The sequence below is a fragment of the Coregonus clupeaformis genome, chromosome 23 (assembly GCF_020615455.1).
Source record: "Coregonus clupeaformis isolate EN_2021a chromosome 23, ASM2061545v1, whole genome shotgun sequence".
Taxonomy (NCBI): domain Eukaryota; kingdom Metazoa; phylum Chordata; class Actinopteri; order Salmoniformes; family Salmonidae; genus Coregonus; species Coregonus clupeaformis.
Genome location: NC_059214.1, coordinates 21,303,653 through 21,322,903, shown reverse-complemented (window position 1 = coordinate 21,322,903; position 19,251 = coordinate 21,303,653). Strand labels below are relative to the sequence as shown.

At 38.3% G+C, this 19,251-nt stretch overlaps 2 protein-coding genes across 2 annotated transcripts; one reads left to right on the top strand and one right to left on the bottom strand.

Annotated features, from left to right (window-relative positions):
• The first annotated feature begins 1,372 nt into the window (after positions 1 to 1,372).
• dlx2a (distal-less homeobox 2a) lies at positions 1,373 to 4,338 on the top strand. Its single transcript, XM_041843521.2, has 3 exons — positions 1,373 to 1,920; positions 2,035 to 2,219; positions 2,434 to 4,338. Exons 1-3 carry the CDS (start codon positions 1,605 to 1,607, stop codon positions 2,764 to 2,766), a joined length of 834 nt encoding a protein of 277 aa, XP_041699455.1. The 5' UTR covers positions 1,373 to 1,604; the 3' UTR covers positions 2,767 to 4,338.
• Positions 4,339 to 8,905: 4,567 nt separating this feature from the next.
• On the bottom strand, positions 8,906 to 14,364 carry LOC121536787 (homeobox protein Dlx1a). The gene is made up of 5 exons (XM_041844336.1): positions 14,272 to 14,364; positions 13,959 to 14,181; positions 11,366 to 11,965; positions 10,884 to 11,083; positions 8,906 to 10,370 (listed from the first exon to the last, which is right to left on the bottom strand). The coding sequence occupies exons 3-5, from the start codon at positions 11,676 to 11,678 to the stop codon at positions 10,116 to 10,118; spliced, it is 768 nt and encodes a 255-aa protein (XP_041700270.1). The 5' UTR covers positions 11,679 to 11,965; positions 13,959 to 14,181; positions 14,272 to 14,364; the 3' UTR covers positions 8,906 to 10,115.
• Between the last annotated feature and the right edge of the window lie 4,887 nt (positions 14,365 to 19,251).

The following is a 19,251-nucleotide window of genomic DNA, read 5'->3' as shown; positions in this document are numbered from 1 at the left end:
ATATCAGCTATGTTGTTTAAAAATCAGTAAATGAGGCTGAATGAACTGTTTCGCTGCCAGACAAGGCTCCACTGATAGCCAGGTGTAGCGGTGGTAAGGATTCACTCCATGGTGCTGAAAAGAAAGCTCTGCTGTTGGGACCCTAACAGTTTGTGGGCACCGTTTGTCACCGTTAAAGTGCAATTAATGTATTGTTTAGTGTTGCGTAGTGGCTTTGCATGCTAAAATCGCCACTGGGTGATGGACATCCACAAATTAATACATACCATACTAAATAGATTGTCTCGGATTTATGTACAGAATAACACGAAATGCTCTGAAACCAGGTTGCAGCGCCGGCCAGCTGCTTCTAATGTGGTATCCTCAACATCCTTCATTGACTCCTCTATAGTTTTTCTCCGTGTAGGGCACTCGCATCTCTGTCCTCTGGATTCGAAGTGCGTGCTGTTTTTGTAGGTCGCTCGGCTGGTAGTTCAGTAGGCCTACAATAGCCCACATTATCTCTCAGGCATCCCCCTTCAACGAGAAAAACATCACCATTTATATTCTGCCACCACATGAGGACGCCAGCCTACCATGGCCGTCTTCAGAGGGCTACAGATAGTATATCGATGATGAGAGCCCAGGGGTCCTAAATTAGGACTCCTAATTGTCAATCATAAACTCCACGCCAAAACCAAAAGGTGAAGAGAACATTCTCAGGATCTCGCTAACTCTCATCATCATATTTCCATTGTTGTGCGGTTTAGGCCTACACCTTAATCTGGTGAGTAGTGTGTGTGTGTGTGTGTGTGTGTGTGTGTGTGTGTGTGTGTGTGTGTGTGTGTGTGTGTGTGTGTGTGTGTTTATGTTTCCATTTGGCACAGACAGGTGGCGCACATATGCCATGATTCCCTATATCTATCGTTGAAGTATGATCCTGTGTCAAGTAAAACTATAGTTGTCTTTGACATCTCTTAAAACAAATACAATCTTGAATCATATAAATAGCATATGAATTCACTTATGGTCGAATTCTAACGAAGATGCGCGCATAAAGTTATGTTAGTGGAACCTTTGTGCAAAAGTTACATTTACGCACGGGTATCTGAAGTTCGGAATTGATTTTAAAGGAAAGGTAGAGGCAGAATGTTTTTCAAACAGCACATTTCTCTCAAACAGATAAATAAAAGATAAAGATTATTATTTTTGAATATTTTATTTAATCCTGCCTTTTTATAGCCTAGGCTTTAGAAGTGTATTGTTAAATATTTGTTTTACTTTTCATTCGGTGCAACGCAAACAAGCGGGATAAGTCAATAGTGGACTCTGGAAATCTGTGGAGTTGTCAGACATGCATCCTGTACTCATTGGCTGCCTCAAATATACCAGCTCTGCCTCCCACGTGATACTGGATAAATGCCCGCCCGCTAGCATCCTAGGTAACAGACAATCACAGACCACTGTGATAGGGACACACCTTCGTCGTTTTTTGGTAAAGTTCATGGGGATGCCATTTTAAACTCAAGACGAATTTAATCCACGAGATTTAAGCATTCATTGCAAATTGACTTTTTCAAGTGCATTGCTTCAAGCACATTTACTTGCGCAACTTTACCTATAAGATGTCTGGAGTTTTTGACAGTCTCAGTACAGATATGCATTCGAACCAGATTACCTCGAACAGTTACCACAGCTTGCACAAATCGCAGGAGTCCCCAACTCTACCAGTATCGACTGCGACGGACAGCAGCTTTTACAATAGCCAACAGCCTGGATACTGCGCAGGGTCTCCATATGGCCAACTCGGACCTTACCAGTACCACAGCAGTGGTATGAGCTGCGTTCAATACAATACCAAATCATACGACCTTGGTTTCAACTCTTATGGCACCTACGGCTCCTATGGTTCGAGTTCTTCACCGACTCCAACAGATGCAGGTAAATAACATGTCAATGCTTTCCTATTCACATTCGTATTCTATTATATGTAAGTTATATTAAGACCAAAAATGTGATGTGTTTTTAATTATTGTTCTTACATGTATTTATCAGAGAAAGAAGAAAGTGAACCTGAAATCCGAATGGTTAACGGAAAACCAAAGAAGGTCAGGAAACCTCGAACTATTTATTCAAGCTTCCAACTGGCCGCCCTTCAACGGAGATTCCAAAAGACACAGTACTTGGCTTTACCGGAGCGAGCCGAGCTGGCAGCCTCAATGGGCCTTACACAAACCCAGGTTAGTGCAACTCTTAATGCGTCCCGTTGCTGTCAAATCCCAGTCTGTGAATAATATAATCAGGCTCAGGCTGGCTACTTATTTTATATAGGCTTGACATTTTGCTTTAGACTGCTATTTATCTTTATCCGGCATTTGTTGTGAATAGATAGTTTGGTTAGGATACGTTTTGAAATAAGCTTCAGAACAATAGTTACAATGTGTTCCTTTTCAGGTGAAAATTTGGTTCCAGAACCGTCGCTCCAAGTTCAAGAAGTTGTGGAAAAGTGGAGAAATCCCCCCTGAGCAACATGTGGCCTCCAGCGAGTCTCCCCCCTGTAACTCTCCACCCGCCACTGCCTGGGACTTTCCACAGAATCAAAGAATGAACAATGTAAACTCCAGTTTACCTCAGAGCAGCAGCCCTCCAAATACGACTGCGCCTTCTTTCTTGGCAAACTATTCTTGGTACTCATCAACGAACTCTGCAACGTATCTTCAGGCTGGCCCGCTTGTCCAGCACCAGCACCACCACAACGCTGCCTTGAGCGCTGGGACAATATTTTAATACAACTGACTCTTACTCGGAGAATACTGGTGAAACAGAAAAAAGGTCATTATACATTTTCACAGACCTCACCAAGCGAACGTTACCCGCAACTTCATTTAGCCTATAGCTGCTAGGGTAATTCAGAATGTCACGGTGCTCACAACGGCAAATGGCAGAATACATATTTTTCAGAATTTTTGTATTTATTTATTGTTTATTTTAATGGATTAAATTTATGAACCACTAATAGCCAAAGCAATCACGTAGTAAGATGCTTTTACGAGTGTGTGTTACTTTTGCATCAGTGCGAGTCCAAAGTTGATTGCAGGATGTGAACAACTGTCACATGTGTAGCACAATTTTCAACTGTGTCGTGCCTTTTGAAAATGACCTAATTTTGTTGTACGAGATCCATGTACTAGCCTACATGTACACATATTTCTATAGGGCCTGTTCTTTATGGTTGTTTTCTTATGTAGGTCAGAATTCGGCTTTGTGCATATTTCACAACATTCTTTTGATATGCCACCTTGGCATCATTTTATTTTTTGATATTGGGGACAAATACTGTACCTTCTTATCCTTCATAAGCTACTGATTGTCCCATATTCTAATTCACTTGTATAACATTTTTATTGTGTATTGTCTTTAATTTATTTTATGGTTAGCAGTGTTTTCTTTATATGATCAGACATTATTTAAATAAAATTATGTTTTCTGTGCACATTGTGTTTTTCTCCATTTTAAGAACTTTAAGAAATTGGCATACTAAGTAAGAAGTGGATTTATTTTTGGATTAAAGCTTAGCCTGGTTCTTTACAGCCTATCAATAAACATACTTCTATTGAGCTTTCTTATTTAGCCTACTGAGAGAAGAAACCTATACTTCCATTCAGTACTACGGCGCCAGAAGAGTTCTGGATCCTTCAAAATACATGTTTCTAACCCTTGTAAATCTTTCAACGTAGCTCACAAAATGTGATTAACGCCACAGGTAGGCTATGGGCTCGACAAACTTTTGGAAGGACGCACATTAAAATACCACTATTTGGGTATGCATTTGTCTTCATTAATGGTTGCAAATTGTTTCGTCTTCTTAACTCATGTTTTATAGTCACGTTAAATCTAGCTGGGTATATGATTCGGGGAACCTGATACAGACAAGATGATTAACAGAGCCGAGACAGTGCCCAGGGCCTGAGAGCGCTGGAGTATTCGAAGGCACGCAACACGCCTTGGCATGCGAAAGGGAAGATGAGGGCGTATGACTGAGCTCAACCCCTCAGACTCTTTGGAGTCAGAGTGCCGCTCTCCAGACATTTTATGAACTCAGCCCAACCTAAAAACTAGAACCAAGACCGCCTGAAGCTGAACAACATGGAAACATTTCTCACATCTTGTTCACACACAACACAAGGCCCTTCTCATCAGTTCTCATGAGCGAATCGACCTACATTCGATTTTCCCATCGTTGACAAGGCTACATTATCAATAGTCAACATCATTATTTTTGTATAATTAGCTACATGCTTATGAGATCTTATTGTTATATAAATGTTATCGACTTTATCTCCTAGCCAAATTTGCAAATACATTCCAGATAGTGGGTCTATCCTCTGTTTTGAAATGTACGTATTAAATCTGGATTGTCTTAGATGCTAAATAAATATTTTATTATGTTTATTTGTATTTTATTCACTAAAACATTAGCATATATTCACCGTGTTCTCTTATGTGATGTACAAGACATAGCCTTGAAGGCCTATCTAGCCCAATGGACGAGCGTTTGCTAGGTTTGATAACCATGTCGACCCGTTGCTTTTTATGGTTGAGTGATCATAAGCCACATAAAGTGGAATCGTTTTGCATAATAAGGATGTACCTTGTCAGTGATTGCCACATTACAAGATGGAACATTCTCCCAGGGGCTGTCGTTGCTTTATCTTGATATGAGGAGTCCCTCGGGATAACAGGCCTACCACATGTTGAGTGAGCCCGTGGAGCAAAAAAGCAATATAACACACATTTGGTTGTAGACTACGGTGAATATATGATTGCTTGGATATATATATATATGTCTGCTTATATATGCTTAATAAGTGGCGCTATACATTTAGTACAATTCACACATTTCGCATGCGATGAGCTAGCGCATGCGTAATATGCGTAATCGTACTAATTCGCTTTGACGCTTTTACCATGGAGACATTTTGATGGAACAAGAATCTCCTCAAAAGATATGCACTAATTCACCTGCTTCAGCGAGGTCTTGTGTCCATATGCCCTTAGTTGAATTGTAGCACTTTCCAGTCTTTCCTCTGTCTACAAAACAATAATACACGTCACTTATGGAAACATATTTGTAGCCTTTACGCACGGGATCAATTAAAGTAAATCTGACTGATTTAATAACATTTTTCTCTGACAGTGTATGTCTGTCAAATAAAAAAGTATCGAGCACACAATGGTTAATGAAAATCACTACCACACTCTTAGAAAACAAGGTTCTGGATAGAACTAAAAAGGGTTCTATTGCTTGCTTCATATATGGCACCCCTAACTATTTTATAGTGTTCTTTGATCGGAACCCCAAGGGTTCTTCTTCACTGAACCAAAATTGGTTCTATATAGGGTTCTATATGGAACCAATTTCGGCTATATATAGAACATTAAGGGGTGGCATATATGAAGCAAGCATAGAACCCTTTTTGGTTCTTTCCAGAACTTTTTTTTCTAAGAGTCTTTTGCTCATTGCGCCCTGCATCCATCCCTCTCTCTCTCACAGATTAGCAATGATGTGGCTTTATACTTCCGGAATCCTGTAGGCAATTTGAAAATGACATACCCCTATCCTAATTTATACCCTGATCTGTAATTTCATCCACATTTGCTCTAGTTTGAGAATTCTTGGCTTTCCGATCTGAAAGCCTGCAATTAGTATATAATTCTTCGCAATTTTAGATGTCCTAATATGGTCTGTAATTTTTGCGTAAAATAGTTTCCAGCTATTTTAAGCATCAACATTGTCAAAGTTGTATGTACATAATAAATGGAAATATCAATGCATAGTTTTTAGCATACCATCTTGACTCGACGATAATTATATCTGTGTGGAGCCTACGCTGAATTAGCCTGAATTGCATGGTAACTGCTGCTTTAAATTTTAAAAAATTACTCATCATTTTCCCAAAGATTACCAAGATCTCGAGTGCACAATGTCATCAGCGTAATGAGGAGTAAACATTTATGCTAATAATCTACAATTTTTTCCATTCGCTATAAAAAGGGGAAATAAAGCAGAAATGTTCAGTCATATTCCGTGCTGATATAGCTGTGCTGTTATAGCACTTAACACTACATGGTCAACAGTTTATGGGATTCAAGTGCTCAACCTATGGCCATGCTTCAGGATGCTACTCTAATTTATCTGCCTCTATCTAAATCAGGGAATCTTTGAATCCTGACAAAGAAAGAGTCTGCGTGGTTCCTTTTTAGAGATTTAGGTAAGTATGTACGGAGCGTTATTTTATATATTTTTTCAGTTTATTTTTAAACTTGTACACGTTTTTGTGGGGGTCGGTAGCCTATTTAGTATACACCAGTATTTATTTAACTGATAGTTTAATACAGACATCAACATTTTTAGGCTATAACAATCAAACGGATAACACGGTAGTCGGTTAGTTAATGAATTAGGCCTATTCATTGAAATATTACAAATCTATTTTCAATTTAATTGGACAGCATATTTCTCATGCATTTCATCGCTGGAAATGCCAAAATTATGCACGCATATCAAACTGTAATTTGTTACAAGTAGCCTATTCTAGGCAACTGGAAAACAGAAATTAGACACATTTTAAACAAGGTAATTATGTGGCCATAATGTAACAAGCATTGTCATAAACGTCTCTAGGCCTGTAATGGGATTTTTGATTATTACAAATGTGTAGGCTACGAAAATTGAAAAACCAAGGATTCTCGATTATTATTCCGGAGACTATACTTACCATGTTATGTTACGACTGCTTCTACATCAGGAAATAGGTGCTCTATAGCCTATGGATTGGAAATGGACGGGGCATAGAATAGGCTAAGCCTCCTCTCGTTCTGTAATTTAACCGCAGCCTTCATTAATCTTACATTGTACTTTGCTCATTTTGAACCCTCTTCGCATAGACAATCCCGCGCTATACACCTGCAAGCAATTTACTAGCCCTACATGTCACAGAACAGCAGCGAGATGGCAGCTCACCTATTTAACTTTTTTCATTGCGCAGCAAATTTCTTTCAGTGCACTCTTTTGTTAACGCTGAAAGATTCTCCATGCGAAAAAAATGCTCATAATTACCCCAGAGATGGGAAACTGCATTAGAATAAATAAGGGCGAAATTACTGTAATTATGTTGGGTTTGATGGGCTCGGCTCGTAATCAAGGGGAGAATACAGTGAAATAGCACTGACCCTTTTGGATGTGCAGCTGCGCCTGGTCTTTTGGAGAGAGAGGGAGAGGAGATTTGTGTTGCAGACACCTTACACTTCTTTAGGTTTATTATTTCCAGGCTATATAGCTACTCCTCATAAAAAGTAGGCCTACTAATACCTAGTGAATGGAAAACATAACGATACATTTTTTTAACAGAGTAAACAAGGCACACGTTAGCCTATAATATTGTTGATCGACTAAAAATAAAATGATTATCCGTATTCGGCCCAATAGAGGATTTACCTGTTGACAAATGAAACCAAGACACACTTATTTTTGCTCCTTTTCCTGAACAATAATAATAATAATAATAAAAACATACAGTAAATGGCAACGTTATAATAACAGCAATGTGATCAGGTTGTACACTGAATCAAACAATAAATAAGGCATGCACATGGATGATCTGTGCATGTGTGAACTTTAAGGGTAATTTGTGGCGATGAGTTTGCACCAAGATTGCTGTGGTTTTCTCAAGGGATGGCTGGAGCCTTTTCTGCGCAGGCCAAGCCGGCTAACAAGAGAACATCCCCGCAGGTCACACAAACTGTGTCAAATGTGTTAGCTTAATTACTAGTCTAGCACAGAAATCTATTGGATTTTTTGCATTATTTAAAATAAGCAGAAACATTTTGTTTTGTCATCAACAACTTGAGGGACATAACACGCAGTTTTGTCAGCAGAATATTTTTTTCAGACACCACATATAGGCGACATTTATATTTCTAAATATGTATTTGAACTGGATCTGTAGGCCTAATATTTATGAAATGGACAACTGCGTGTAAACTGCATGGTGCATGCACGGGATGATATTTGCAGTCTATTGTCTACGGTAGGACTGTAGTGTTTTCACTCAATTGGTCCTTTCCTCAGCTCATCGGGTGCTTCAGAATTTTCTGTAAAAGCGCAGTTAAACCATCAACCCCAAACAAGAGGCCCTTTGAACTTTTCACTTTTACTTATCTACATTGAAACCCCACCCCCACCTCCTCGACCAACCAGTCTGTTTGCAGCACCTGCCTCTCGCCCAATTATTCACTTAACACACACCATTGCTCTCTCCTCTATTCATCGATGAAAACGGGGTTTGTTGGAACCACAGAAGCGAGAAAGGAGCTTATAGCGGCTAAATGAAACTGAAAAGAAACAAGCACTATATTGTTGAAGGAATTACAACGTTATAGAAACCGACACATGATTAATTGTGTCAACTCTGAATTGACATGTCTCCAGCATGGCGATATCCAGCACACAGTAAGATATTATGAAAAACTGATTGGTTTATCTATATCCAATAGGCCCCTAGGACCTATAATTTATAGAAACGCTGAAAAAGAATAATATTCATGGCTAAAAGCCTATTCCTAATCACATGTAGGCTATACGGCCAATGCTGCACATTGTAAACTAATGAAAATGAAATGAGTAACCATAGAGGCTTTATTTTATCACATTGTATCTTACCACTGCATTCGTTTTAAATATAAAGTCCAGAATAAATAGCTGTCACATCGCAGGCCTACATGGACTTGTTTTAGGGTTTAACTTTACTTTCTGATCGTTTCCACCGCCCCACTGGCTAGGCCAGCACCATGCCTAGAAACACAATATTTGAACGTATTAGGGCCTACAACACATAGTCTGTAAGGAGTCTGACACGTTATACTGTCCTTTTAAATCATAGTTTTACTGTTTTCAACAATATGTACATAACTTCAATAAAACAAAGCAATAAATTAAAGTGATCAATACAAAACTAAATATTTCTATAGACTGCTAAACACATTCATCTTAATGAACACATAAAAACCCTATTTCACAATGTATCATTAGGCTACAGCACAAACCAAAGCTGAAAAATTCATATTATTTCTTGTCCTTATGTACATCCGCCCGCGCAACACATAACAAACAATAACAAACCATATTTTCATCTTCGGGATCAACTTAGTGCTCTCCTCAAGCAGTCAATCGTCATTTAGACTTTTTCACATAACGTTTGGGGCTCCGTCGTAGAAGAGGAGTTTTGCTTGCATTAGAGCAGCATTTTTAACACGTTGTTGTATTTTCATAAGTCAAACACACCTGCATATTAAATAAACACACAGACTTAGAAAAAAACGAAATAATTTAACTTAAATTAACATACAAAACAGCATGGTAGCAACATGTGGCTTGCGCAATGGCGCAGGAACGAACTAAGGGACGGACTCGAGATTCGATTCCATGCCCATCAAAATGATAAGGCTATTCATTGGATTGGCTTACATTCATTGGTAAAAGTTATATTATAGACCAATGGTGGTTTTGTCTGTTTGAAAGCTATGTTTTAAGGTCATGGTCAAATCACTATGTTGACCTTCGTTGGAGATGCATGGCCTACATCTGATAGGCCTTGGTAACATGTGGCTTCATAGGCCTATTTTTATCATAATTGGGATAAGAAATGAAGCAAATCTTAAAATCAAACATAGGATACATAAATATAGCCTACTCTCACTGACCTGTTACAGCTCAATATATTTACTTTAACACATAGCCTATTAAAATGACACAAAAGATAATAAGAGCAGCTTGAGGACCCATTTTTCATATCAATTTCCGGTGTCTTTCGGGGACATGAAAGGACTTGTTGCCCTTGGGCGCAGACGGTGCCTTTTCAGTCTCTCGGCTCCCAGGGCTGTTGTTTTCTGTCCCCTTGGTCAGTATGAGGAGGCCGATATGTCAGCTGGCAACTTTGGGAGCAAACTCCGGATTACATCTGTGCATGGCTGCAGCGGGCCAGTGCGAGGCCATGCTGGGTGATTGACCCAAAATCTCCTGATATGGGCCATGGTGGTATAGAGGGCGGGGCAGGTCTTTTAGCTCACTGTTATGTTCACATGAGTTGCGGTTGCTGCATAGACTCTTGGTGTGCAGTTGGATACCATGAGGTGTAACTTGGAATGTAAGACCCTGGTGTAACCACGGATGTTTTCACGGTGGTCGGTGAGCTCCAAACCGGTGATACCGGAGAGCCAGTCGAAGGTACGCGACCATTAAACTGGGCTAAAGCGTTGTTGTCAATTGTTCCACCACCTTGCTTCATCAGTTTCTTGAACTTCGATCGCTTATTTTGAAACCAAATCTTTACCTGAAAAGAGAGACAATCAAGGTCATTAAGATTGCCTAGTTGGGAAATTTCAAGAAACTCTTGACCAGCGGACAGTAACGCACCATTTTGATTTGGAATGTCAAAATAATGTTTTGGTAAAAGCCTCGATTTCTTCCCACAAAGGGTCATCTACATTTGTTTTTGTTTTATTCACACCAACAAATAATTGCAAGAAGAGATGCTTGCTGAACATGGTTTTGCCATTATGGGCCAATTAAATTAAAAAGTAATGCTACCCAGAAGTATGTATTCATAAGCCCAGCCTCGAAATATTTGTACACTTTTTCATAGAATATCAGCTTGATGATAATCAATATGAAACATTTGATAAAACCCACATTTATTCAAAACACGAGGACAGTGGTCTATAACACAACCAAAAAGAGAATAAATAGCCAATGTAACCAATTGGCCTACAATTGTTTAACGTGGTCAAAAGTACATTAAAATGCAAGCATTAAATAAAAGTAAAGGTAGCAAACGTTGACTTGCCTGTGTTTGCGTGAGTCCCATTGAAGCTGCGAGCTCGGCTCTCTCTGGCAGTGCCAAATATTGAGTTTGTTGAAATCTTCTGTTTAGAGTCTGTAGCTGCATGCTGGAATAGATAGTCCTTGGTTTGCGAATCTTTTTTCCTTTCCCATTGAACCGTACCTCTCCGCCTTCTACAACTGTGTTCTTCTCTGTTTCTGGTGCTGAGAAGGGGAGAAAATAGCTAAATTACTCAGGAGACAGCTCGCCAACGTCGCTGCACAGCAATGTGCATCACAGTGCAAGTTTTACAGGCTGTAGTTTAGGTATAATTACCCTTAATTGCGTACATTGTTTATAGCATTACGCAATAAATAATTACCGAGCTTAATACCCCAACATCTGGGTTGCTTTACCAATCCAACGTTTGCTTGCTGGACCGAAAACACAAACCAAAAGGTTCCAAGAAGTTTATAGAGCCAAAAAGGATGAAGTTGAAAGCTTACCTGTATCTTCTAACTGTGTCTGTGTTAGTGCCGAGCTGTTTTGGTACGACTGCACTGTGCTGAGATATGGACTTGAGGAATGGCTGCCGACGGAGTTAACGTATGGATAACCTAAAGATCTAGGAAAAGATGAGGCTGGACTGTACGAGCTCTCGTGTTGAGTATGACCAGCAGAATGTAAACAGTGCATGGAATAGTGTCCGTGAGACATTGAGGAAGGCGACATTTGTTGACTCGGTGGCCCAAATTCCATGAAAACGGGTTTTCCTGTGACAGGGCTATTAAGACTTTCTGGTATTGTAGTCATTGTCATCTCTTCTTGCGGATCTCTCCTCTTCCTTTTTTGTTTTCTTCTATGATCTCAGTGAAGGATGGATCCCAATTTAAGCTGTACTGATTTTTTCTCTTTCCATTCATAAGAAAATGTAGTTTGTCTCTGTGAAAAGTCTAGGTATGATGCAGTGGATCTAGACAAACTCGCTCAAAGGTTTGAATCAGGGATTCATGAATATTCATCAAAGACGGTCGCTGATTGGTCCACTCTATCCAAGAAAGATGCCGATTGGCGATCCTGAGGTTGGGTCCTTTGGACCTGATAAACTCAAGAAAAACAACAAAACCTAAGATTCAGTCCTGAGATGTCAATAAAAAAAATAGTGCTTAAATAGCAGGGAAAGGTATTAGCAAAATAGACACTGAAATCCTAAATATCTGCTTTAAAAGAAACAACACACAATTAAATCCAGCCTATTTTAAATAATACTAATACTAATACTACTACTACTAATAATAATAATAACAATAATAATAATAATAATAATTCAATTGTTGCTAATAAAGAAATAGCCTATTTTATTATAAATCACACAAGCAGGCTATGGTTAGATCCTGTTGTGTCGAAAGGCCTGTTGTTCATTTAAATATTAAGAAACAGCCTGTATTATTATTATTATTATTATTATTATTTAAGAACTGTTTCATACAAATTAATCACACTACAACAAAAAATAATAATGTTCAGAGATAGCAGTTGAATACATTGAAGTGTAGCTTTGAGGCGTAATAGGCCTATTTAACAGAAAAGTTATGTTTGATTTCTCATTAGATATTATTTCAATATCTCAAAACAAACTGTAATAGATTGACTCATTATTGACAGAGTCTTTTGGTGTTCACATGCACAGATGTATTACTTACAGGTCTATTTGATCAAATTCCAGTCTCAAGTGCTCTGAGCCACAGCTGAAGCAAGATGAATTAGCATTACACTAATGTTTAATTTTCATACGCATAATTAGCCATATATTTAACACTCGCAATGGCTCATGGTCTCAAATATCTGAGTCCTGGTTGAATTGATAAATTCAAGCAATGACGAACCTATGTTACATGCGTAAATATATTGTTGTGAAAAGAAACACTTTGTTAAACAATATTTGTAAAACCATTGGGCTGTCTCTGCAACATTTCTCCATAGGCTATGGCCTTTTATTGCTCTATTCTCCACATGTGCAATCATTTCAAGACCAGTAACAAATGGCCTCGAAGTAGCCTATATAACAAACTGTTATGTGTGGACTGAGTCAACCATATAGTCTTCAATGTTTTTGGTGCGGGAGAGATTATTATGAACATGATGAACGTGCGTTATCAACCTACAAAACAGGCTAGATTGGCTAGATTGTCAACTGATGTAAAACACTACACCCCTGGCAAATCTCCAAATGTTTAATTTGTGGGTTATCAAACGAAATGATTGAAACATATCATTCATTTGAGGCTGCTGTTGCAGCATGGTAAAGCAATGTAACCGGTTGTGTTGAGAGTGGACAATGGTGTGATTATATTTATTATTTATACCTTAATTTCAAATTAAATATCACCCTTTTCCAAATTCTTGTCCAGTACATTTTCAATAGGAGTGCATTATGCTATAGCTTTGCTATAATACATATTGGGTGTCCTTTGGCTGACATAAATTTATTGCCCAGCTCTCACAATATACTATACTCAGTTGCCATTAATGGGAAGTAAATAGTTTATATAATACCTTATTAAATATGGAGCATGCAGACCCATGCTGTCAGTCATGCAGCCTGCACCTCCTCTGTAGCTATTAGTGCCTATTAGCTGGCCCAGCAGTTGGTAAATCCGTCGGCCTAGAAGATCATATTTTGTCGTGAAATTCAAACAAATACTTTTCTATTAACATTTTCTATTTACTCTGTAACATAATAATATAGGCTAGTTTAATCGTAAAACAACCTAATATTAAACATACTCATTTACAATTAACATATTCCCAGCGAGGTTGGTGGGGGGTGCGGCCAGTTTCCCAACACGACTGTAGCCTATGTAGACATGAACAATGATTTTCAGAGAACGTTTGACTTAACCGAATGATTAGGCCGTTTCCCTTGGTTATTGGCTCAGTTTTCGAAGGACAGTTTGTTCAAAAAACACGCTGATCCATAGGCTATAACAGGCACGTTGAACAGTTGACAGTATGGTTACAGTAAGAATAAATGAGCTCCACATTTCACTCAGCATTGAGATGAAGTGTTAACGACGATTAGTCATCATTTTCACTTACTTAATATCGACAATCATGTGATGAAAAAGAAGAAAATACATCCCCAATATCGGAGATCAGAAAAACTCCATAGCACACCACTCATTGAGGGTGAGGAAGAAGCAGCAAGCATCCAGATCTTCATTTTATTTTTCAATGTGGCCTATGTTGAGTCCTTCTGCTGTGGATGAGCCGAAAGCAAAAACACCTCTAGCCTGTTCCCCAGGCAGCTCAAACTCCCCACCTGAATAACAAATTAAAGGCAGTTAAATTCCGTCACTGTGATTATCAAACTAATTACATAATTGAACTCAAAGCAGAACAAGCAACTTACGAATGTGTTTTGAAAATGCAAGCGCTGACATCATGGTGAGCAATATCTAGTCTGCGATGTACATCTAACAGTGGATCTCTGGATTTGAAGAATTCTATAAAATATTAACGCTTATAAGGATAACTGCGATTCACTCCTTTAAAATTGCCCAATTTAAAGCAATTTATTTCTGGAATTGCATTCGAAAAATACTTAAAGGGTTCCTCTATCAACAGCGAAAATGATAATAGTAGTACAACCAATAATTATCATCATCCAGAACAGAGGACAGATTTTTATGGGCACTTGGTGGGTGCGACTGATAACTGTCATTATTTCCCCCCGATTATAGTATCTGCAAACTGGAATTCTGAAGATGAACATGCGTGTTCTAAGCAATAGGCCTACATTTCAGACCATTAACAGATGGAGCAAAGATTTAATTCTAAGGAAAAAAGCATGACAAAGAGAAATAATCACTTATGCATTTCACTGAAGAAAATGCCAAGTAGGCCTAATCTAAAACATAGTGATATTTAGATATAATAACATGCATAAGTCTTTACTATTAATATTGCCTTTCTCAAATGGCATTGTATCTCCCTTTGTTTACAATAATATTTCATTTGACAAAATCCCCAATAGCCTCAAAAAGGGCAAATATTTATTTGCATTTCATGTGACTAACTCATTCATTATTTTCAACCTATATTTTGATTAAGAATAACAAAGAACAAGAGAGGATTTTAAAAAATGCAATACTATTATAACAATCAAACTAACTGCAATTCCAAATTGAAATATCATAGCTTTTAGGAACATGCCTTTACATTCTTGGCTCCTGCAGATGGAGGTACCTTGTAATGGCCAGTCTTACAGGATTTCTTGATCTTCCGATGGAATCATGGCATTTCTCTTACTGGCCTACACTAAAAACAAAGCTCTATGTGCATGGAAGCATCAGTGAGAGAGAGAGTTTAAGGAGACAGGACTCATTAGCAGTGAGTGGCTCTATGGCTGAGTGTGTTTTAACACCTGCTGCACTTCACCTGAGGGTTAGCAGCCAGTGCTGAGGGTCAAGGGTGGAGGGAGCAGGGCCTGAAGTGTCACAGACTTCATTTCAGCCTTCTGATGGAAAACCCTCACTAACTACCCCTTCCAACCTAAATTTGAACAGTCGGCAAATATTAATGTTGTGGCTCTGGAAGAAATTCGTTTTACTAATGAATCTTCTCAGTACCTATGGGGCTTGCTAAACTAATTGACTTATTTTGCTTCAGACTTTACAAGGTCCATGGTAAATGGGAGTAAATGTCAATGATTAATTACTGTTGATGGTGGCACAGGATACTCTGTTTTATTTCATTTCCTCTGTTGAAGGGAGGGAGACACCCTATCCATGGCAAATCTGACCCATGAGTTGTACAGCTGATATGCTGAATAACTTAACTCTCTAAGATGACCATCCATTGCAGATGCAAATGTTGTTTTCATGAGGTGACAGTTTATTATGAAGAATATCTGAATAATGTTGTCAAATGCAGACAGTATAATGCTTACTTGTTTTTGTTCAGTTTGACTAAATAATGTTCAACAACATTGGCATAACATGCTGGACAGAGTGATACTATATGGATATCTACAGAATACTTACTTATGTTAAATAGGAAGAGGAGACAAATATGTCCCGTTTCAAAACATTCACAAATTGGTTCCATGTTTTCTTAAAGATTGCATGATCAATAACAGTGGTTGAGTGATCGTGATGTATATCCCTTCCAAGTTCATTCTTCTTCTTTCCTGTGTACTGCATTTCCTGCTTCTTGTTCCAATGAATGTGAGTCTCTTGATGTGTAGTACACAGTTCGCTGTGTTCTGGACATAATCTTTCTGTTTATATGAAGATGTAGTTTCTGCAAATATATCCACACTGTACATTGCTAACAGGCCAGGAGTACTAGAGACTGCTCTGAACAACCACTTTGTTAATCACATTTATTATGAGAAAATTGAAAATGTCATAATTTGTTATGCATGTATTTGATATACTTTGTCATCAATGAATATTGCATTCATTATTTGTACTGATGCTGTCTTTATGCAGCATTTAAAAAAGATGAACTGAACAGTAACTTCATGATGCATTTGCCAATAATAGCAAGACATAAATGACTGTATATTTCTCTAAAATCTGCAATAATGCATTGTTTTATCAGAGTTCCAATACTATTGACCAGTGATTAATATCTGTCTGATGTCTAAAACATGCTGTTGATAAAGAAAATGGTAACTTAACAAAATATGATCAATCCAATGTGAACAGATCCTCGGGATGGTATTTCCCCTGGTTCCTTCTCTGCCCTTGGAGGTCCTTGCCTTCTTGTAATTTGCTGCTTCGCTGGGCACCAACTAGAGGAATTAAGTCAACTTTAGAGGTCTGTTTTCCTGTTCAATTTAGCATCAAAAAGTGAATTGCTTTGGATTTACTGAATGTTACATTGTAAACAGATACTGAATTATGATGTAAAGGAAATTAAAATTCAATACAATTGAGAAAGTGCTTGAACTATTATGTTCTTTATAAAAATGCTTATTTGTTAAGAAATGATACCAAACTGAACAAGGTACCAACTATCAATTGTCCTTTATTTCAGTTATTTCAGACAGAAGGCATTATACATTATTTACATCTTCTCAAATATTAAACTGTATAGATTAGTGTATCACAATTGTATTACAATATAAAGAGTGAGGATTCAGTGCAGTGTACCTTCTCTGATCTGCAATGTCAGTGAGTCACATCTGAACTAGAGAGCACATCCAGACAGCCTTGTACCCTTAACAATCAATTCTAGGTTTTTGATTCAGTCCAAGTGGTTAATGAAACTGGGGAAATGAATGATATTCATCATATTATGCATGCTTCATTTATATTTCTTAGGCTGCGTTTAGACAGGCAGCCCAATTCTGATCTTTTTTTCACTAAATGGTCTTTTGACCAATCAGATCAGCTCTGAAAAATATGTGATGTGAAAAGATCTGATGTGATTGGTCAAAAGACCAATTAGTGGAGGAAAAAATCAGAATTGGGCTGCCTGTCTAAACGCAGCCAAATAAACTCAAACTCCTACTCCTCGATAGCCATTGGCTGGACTGGATGAGTTGTTGGCTTTATTGAGCCAGTTCTCCAGAGGGACATAAAGCCAAGCTGGACTTGTTGCTCCAGGGTGAATCAAGAAAGACCCAGCAATCACACTGTGAGTCTGTCTGAGTTTCTGCTCTTACATCTGTCTGAGGCACTTCCTGATTTTTTTATTTATTTTTTATTTCACCTTTATTTAACCAGGTAAGCCAGTTGAGAACAAGTTCTCATTTACAACTGCGACCTGGCCAAGATAAAGCAAAGCAGTGCGATAAAAACAACAACAACATAGAGTTACATATTGAATAAACAAAAACAAAACGTACAGTCAATAACAGAATAGAAAATCTATATACAGTGTGTGCAAATGTAGTAAGTTATGGAGGTAAGGCAATAAATAGGCCATAGTGCAAAATAATTACAATTTAGTATTAACACTGGAGTGATAGATGTGCAGAAGATGATGTGCAAATAGAGATACTGGGGTGCAAATGAGCAAAATAAATAACAATGTAAATAACAACATGGGGATGAGGTAGTTGGGTGGGCTAATTACAGATGGGCTGTAGTGCAGTGATCAGTAAGCTGCTCTGACAACTGATGCTTAAAGTTAGTGAGGGAGATAAGTGTCTCCAGCTTCAGAGATTTTTGCAGTTTGTTCTAGTCATTTGCAGCAGAGAACTGGAAGGAATGGCGGCCAAAGAAGGTGTTGGCTTTGGGGATGACCAGTGAGATATACTTGCTGGAACGCATACTACAGGTGGGTTAGATAAACTCCAATCAATAATAAAATGACACCAAACAAGCACTGCATGGCTCTTAAAATCTCAAAGCGGTAACACTGTCTCTATAAATCTGTATTTGAAATAGTCAGTATCTCAACATCTGCTCAACTGTTGTTTTTTTGCGTGTTTTTTTGTGTGAAAATTATACACAAAATAGCATCTGTCAAAGGTTGAATAAATATGCAGGTTTTTCATCCAGGGTTTTCGAAGATTTGATTTGAAGCTTTCCCAAGCATATAATGTGACTTTTAGACATATTTTCATTGTTATTTCAAGGTTGAGTATTTGCCAGGCTTGGCTGGTGGAATTTTAGCAGAGTACCACATCAGTCTTGGAAGATCAGCCAGACATAATTGTCTCCAGACATTGCAAGTAACTGACACCTGCACACTGAGAAATACTACATAGACAGACTGACTTCCCATTTGCCATCTTTTTCAAAGGGTTTTTCTAAGAGAAGGCTCATATAGGCATCATATTGGAGTTGTCCAAAGCCCTATCCTGCACTAAACCACTGAAGTGCTTGGACATTTTATGTTGGAGCAAAATAAGTTAAACGAATACAGCTAGCTACATACTTTCTTAAAATATTATGATATTCTCTGACATGAAAAAGGATAAATTGGAAGTCCCTCTGCCCCCTCGCCTCTGATGATCAGTCCAACTCCCTCACCTGAGAATCTGAAAAGCCAAGGGTCACAATGTGGCAACCCACAATGGACTCTGGGTAAAACGCTGCACCCCATTACTGCAGCAGCAGGGGTCAGTGGGTGGTGGCAAGCCTCCAACCCGCCTGAAATTGGCCACAAAATGACCAATTACCTAAAAGTATAGCTGAAAAAAGGGGATTTCGAAAAATATGTTGGTTACTTAATTCAGTTAAAATAAAAAAGAAACCAGTCTTACATTGACACTTTTGATGTTTTACAGTTCTAGCTGTTGGCTTGCAGTTGAAAATAACTGGGAATCCAAATCTTCAGACTAATCAGAAACAGGGCTGTCACCAGGGTTTGAGTTTTAGTGAGGTCCTGCATTTCTATAGGCCTACCGTCAAAAACCTTTAAAATGTTATTT

What these genes read in the sequence shown, in the direction of transcription:
- dlx2a (XM_041843521.2), top strand. Translation starts at nt 1,605, where the DNA reads ATGTCTGGAGTTTTTGACAGTCTCAGTACAGATATGCATTCGAACCAG. An exon ending in ACCGACTCCAACAGATGCAG is followed by an intron (nt 1,921 to 2,034) that starts GTAAATAACATG and finishes TGTATTTATCAG; the next exon opens with AGAAAGAAGAAAGTGAACCT. An exon ending in TGGGCCTTACACAAACCCAG is followed by an intron (nt 2,220 to 2,433) that starts GTTAGTGCAACT and finishes GTTCCTTTTCAG; the next exon opens with GTGAAAATTTGGTTCCAGAA.
- LOC121536787 (XM_041844336.1), bottom strand. Translation starts at nt 11,678, where the DNA reads ATGACAATGACTACAATACCAGAAAGTCTTAATAGCCCTGTCACAGGA. An exon ending in GACACAGTTAGAAGATACAG is followed by an intron (nt 11,084 to 11,365) that starts GTAAGCTTTCAA and finishes TCCCCTTCTCAG; the next exon opens with CACCAGAAACAGAGAAGAAC. An exon ending in TGGGACTCACGCAAACACAG is followed by an intron (nt 10,371 to 10,883) that starts GCAAGTCAACGT and finishes CTCTCTTTTCAG; the next exon opens with GTAAAGATTTGGTTTCAAAA.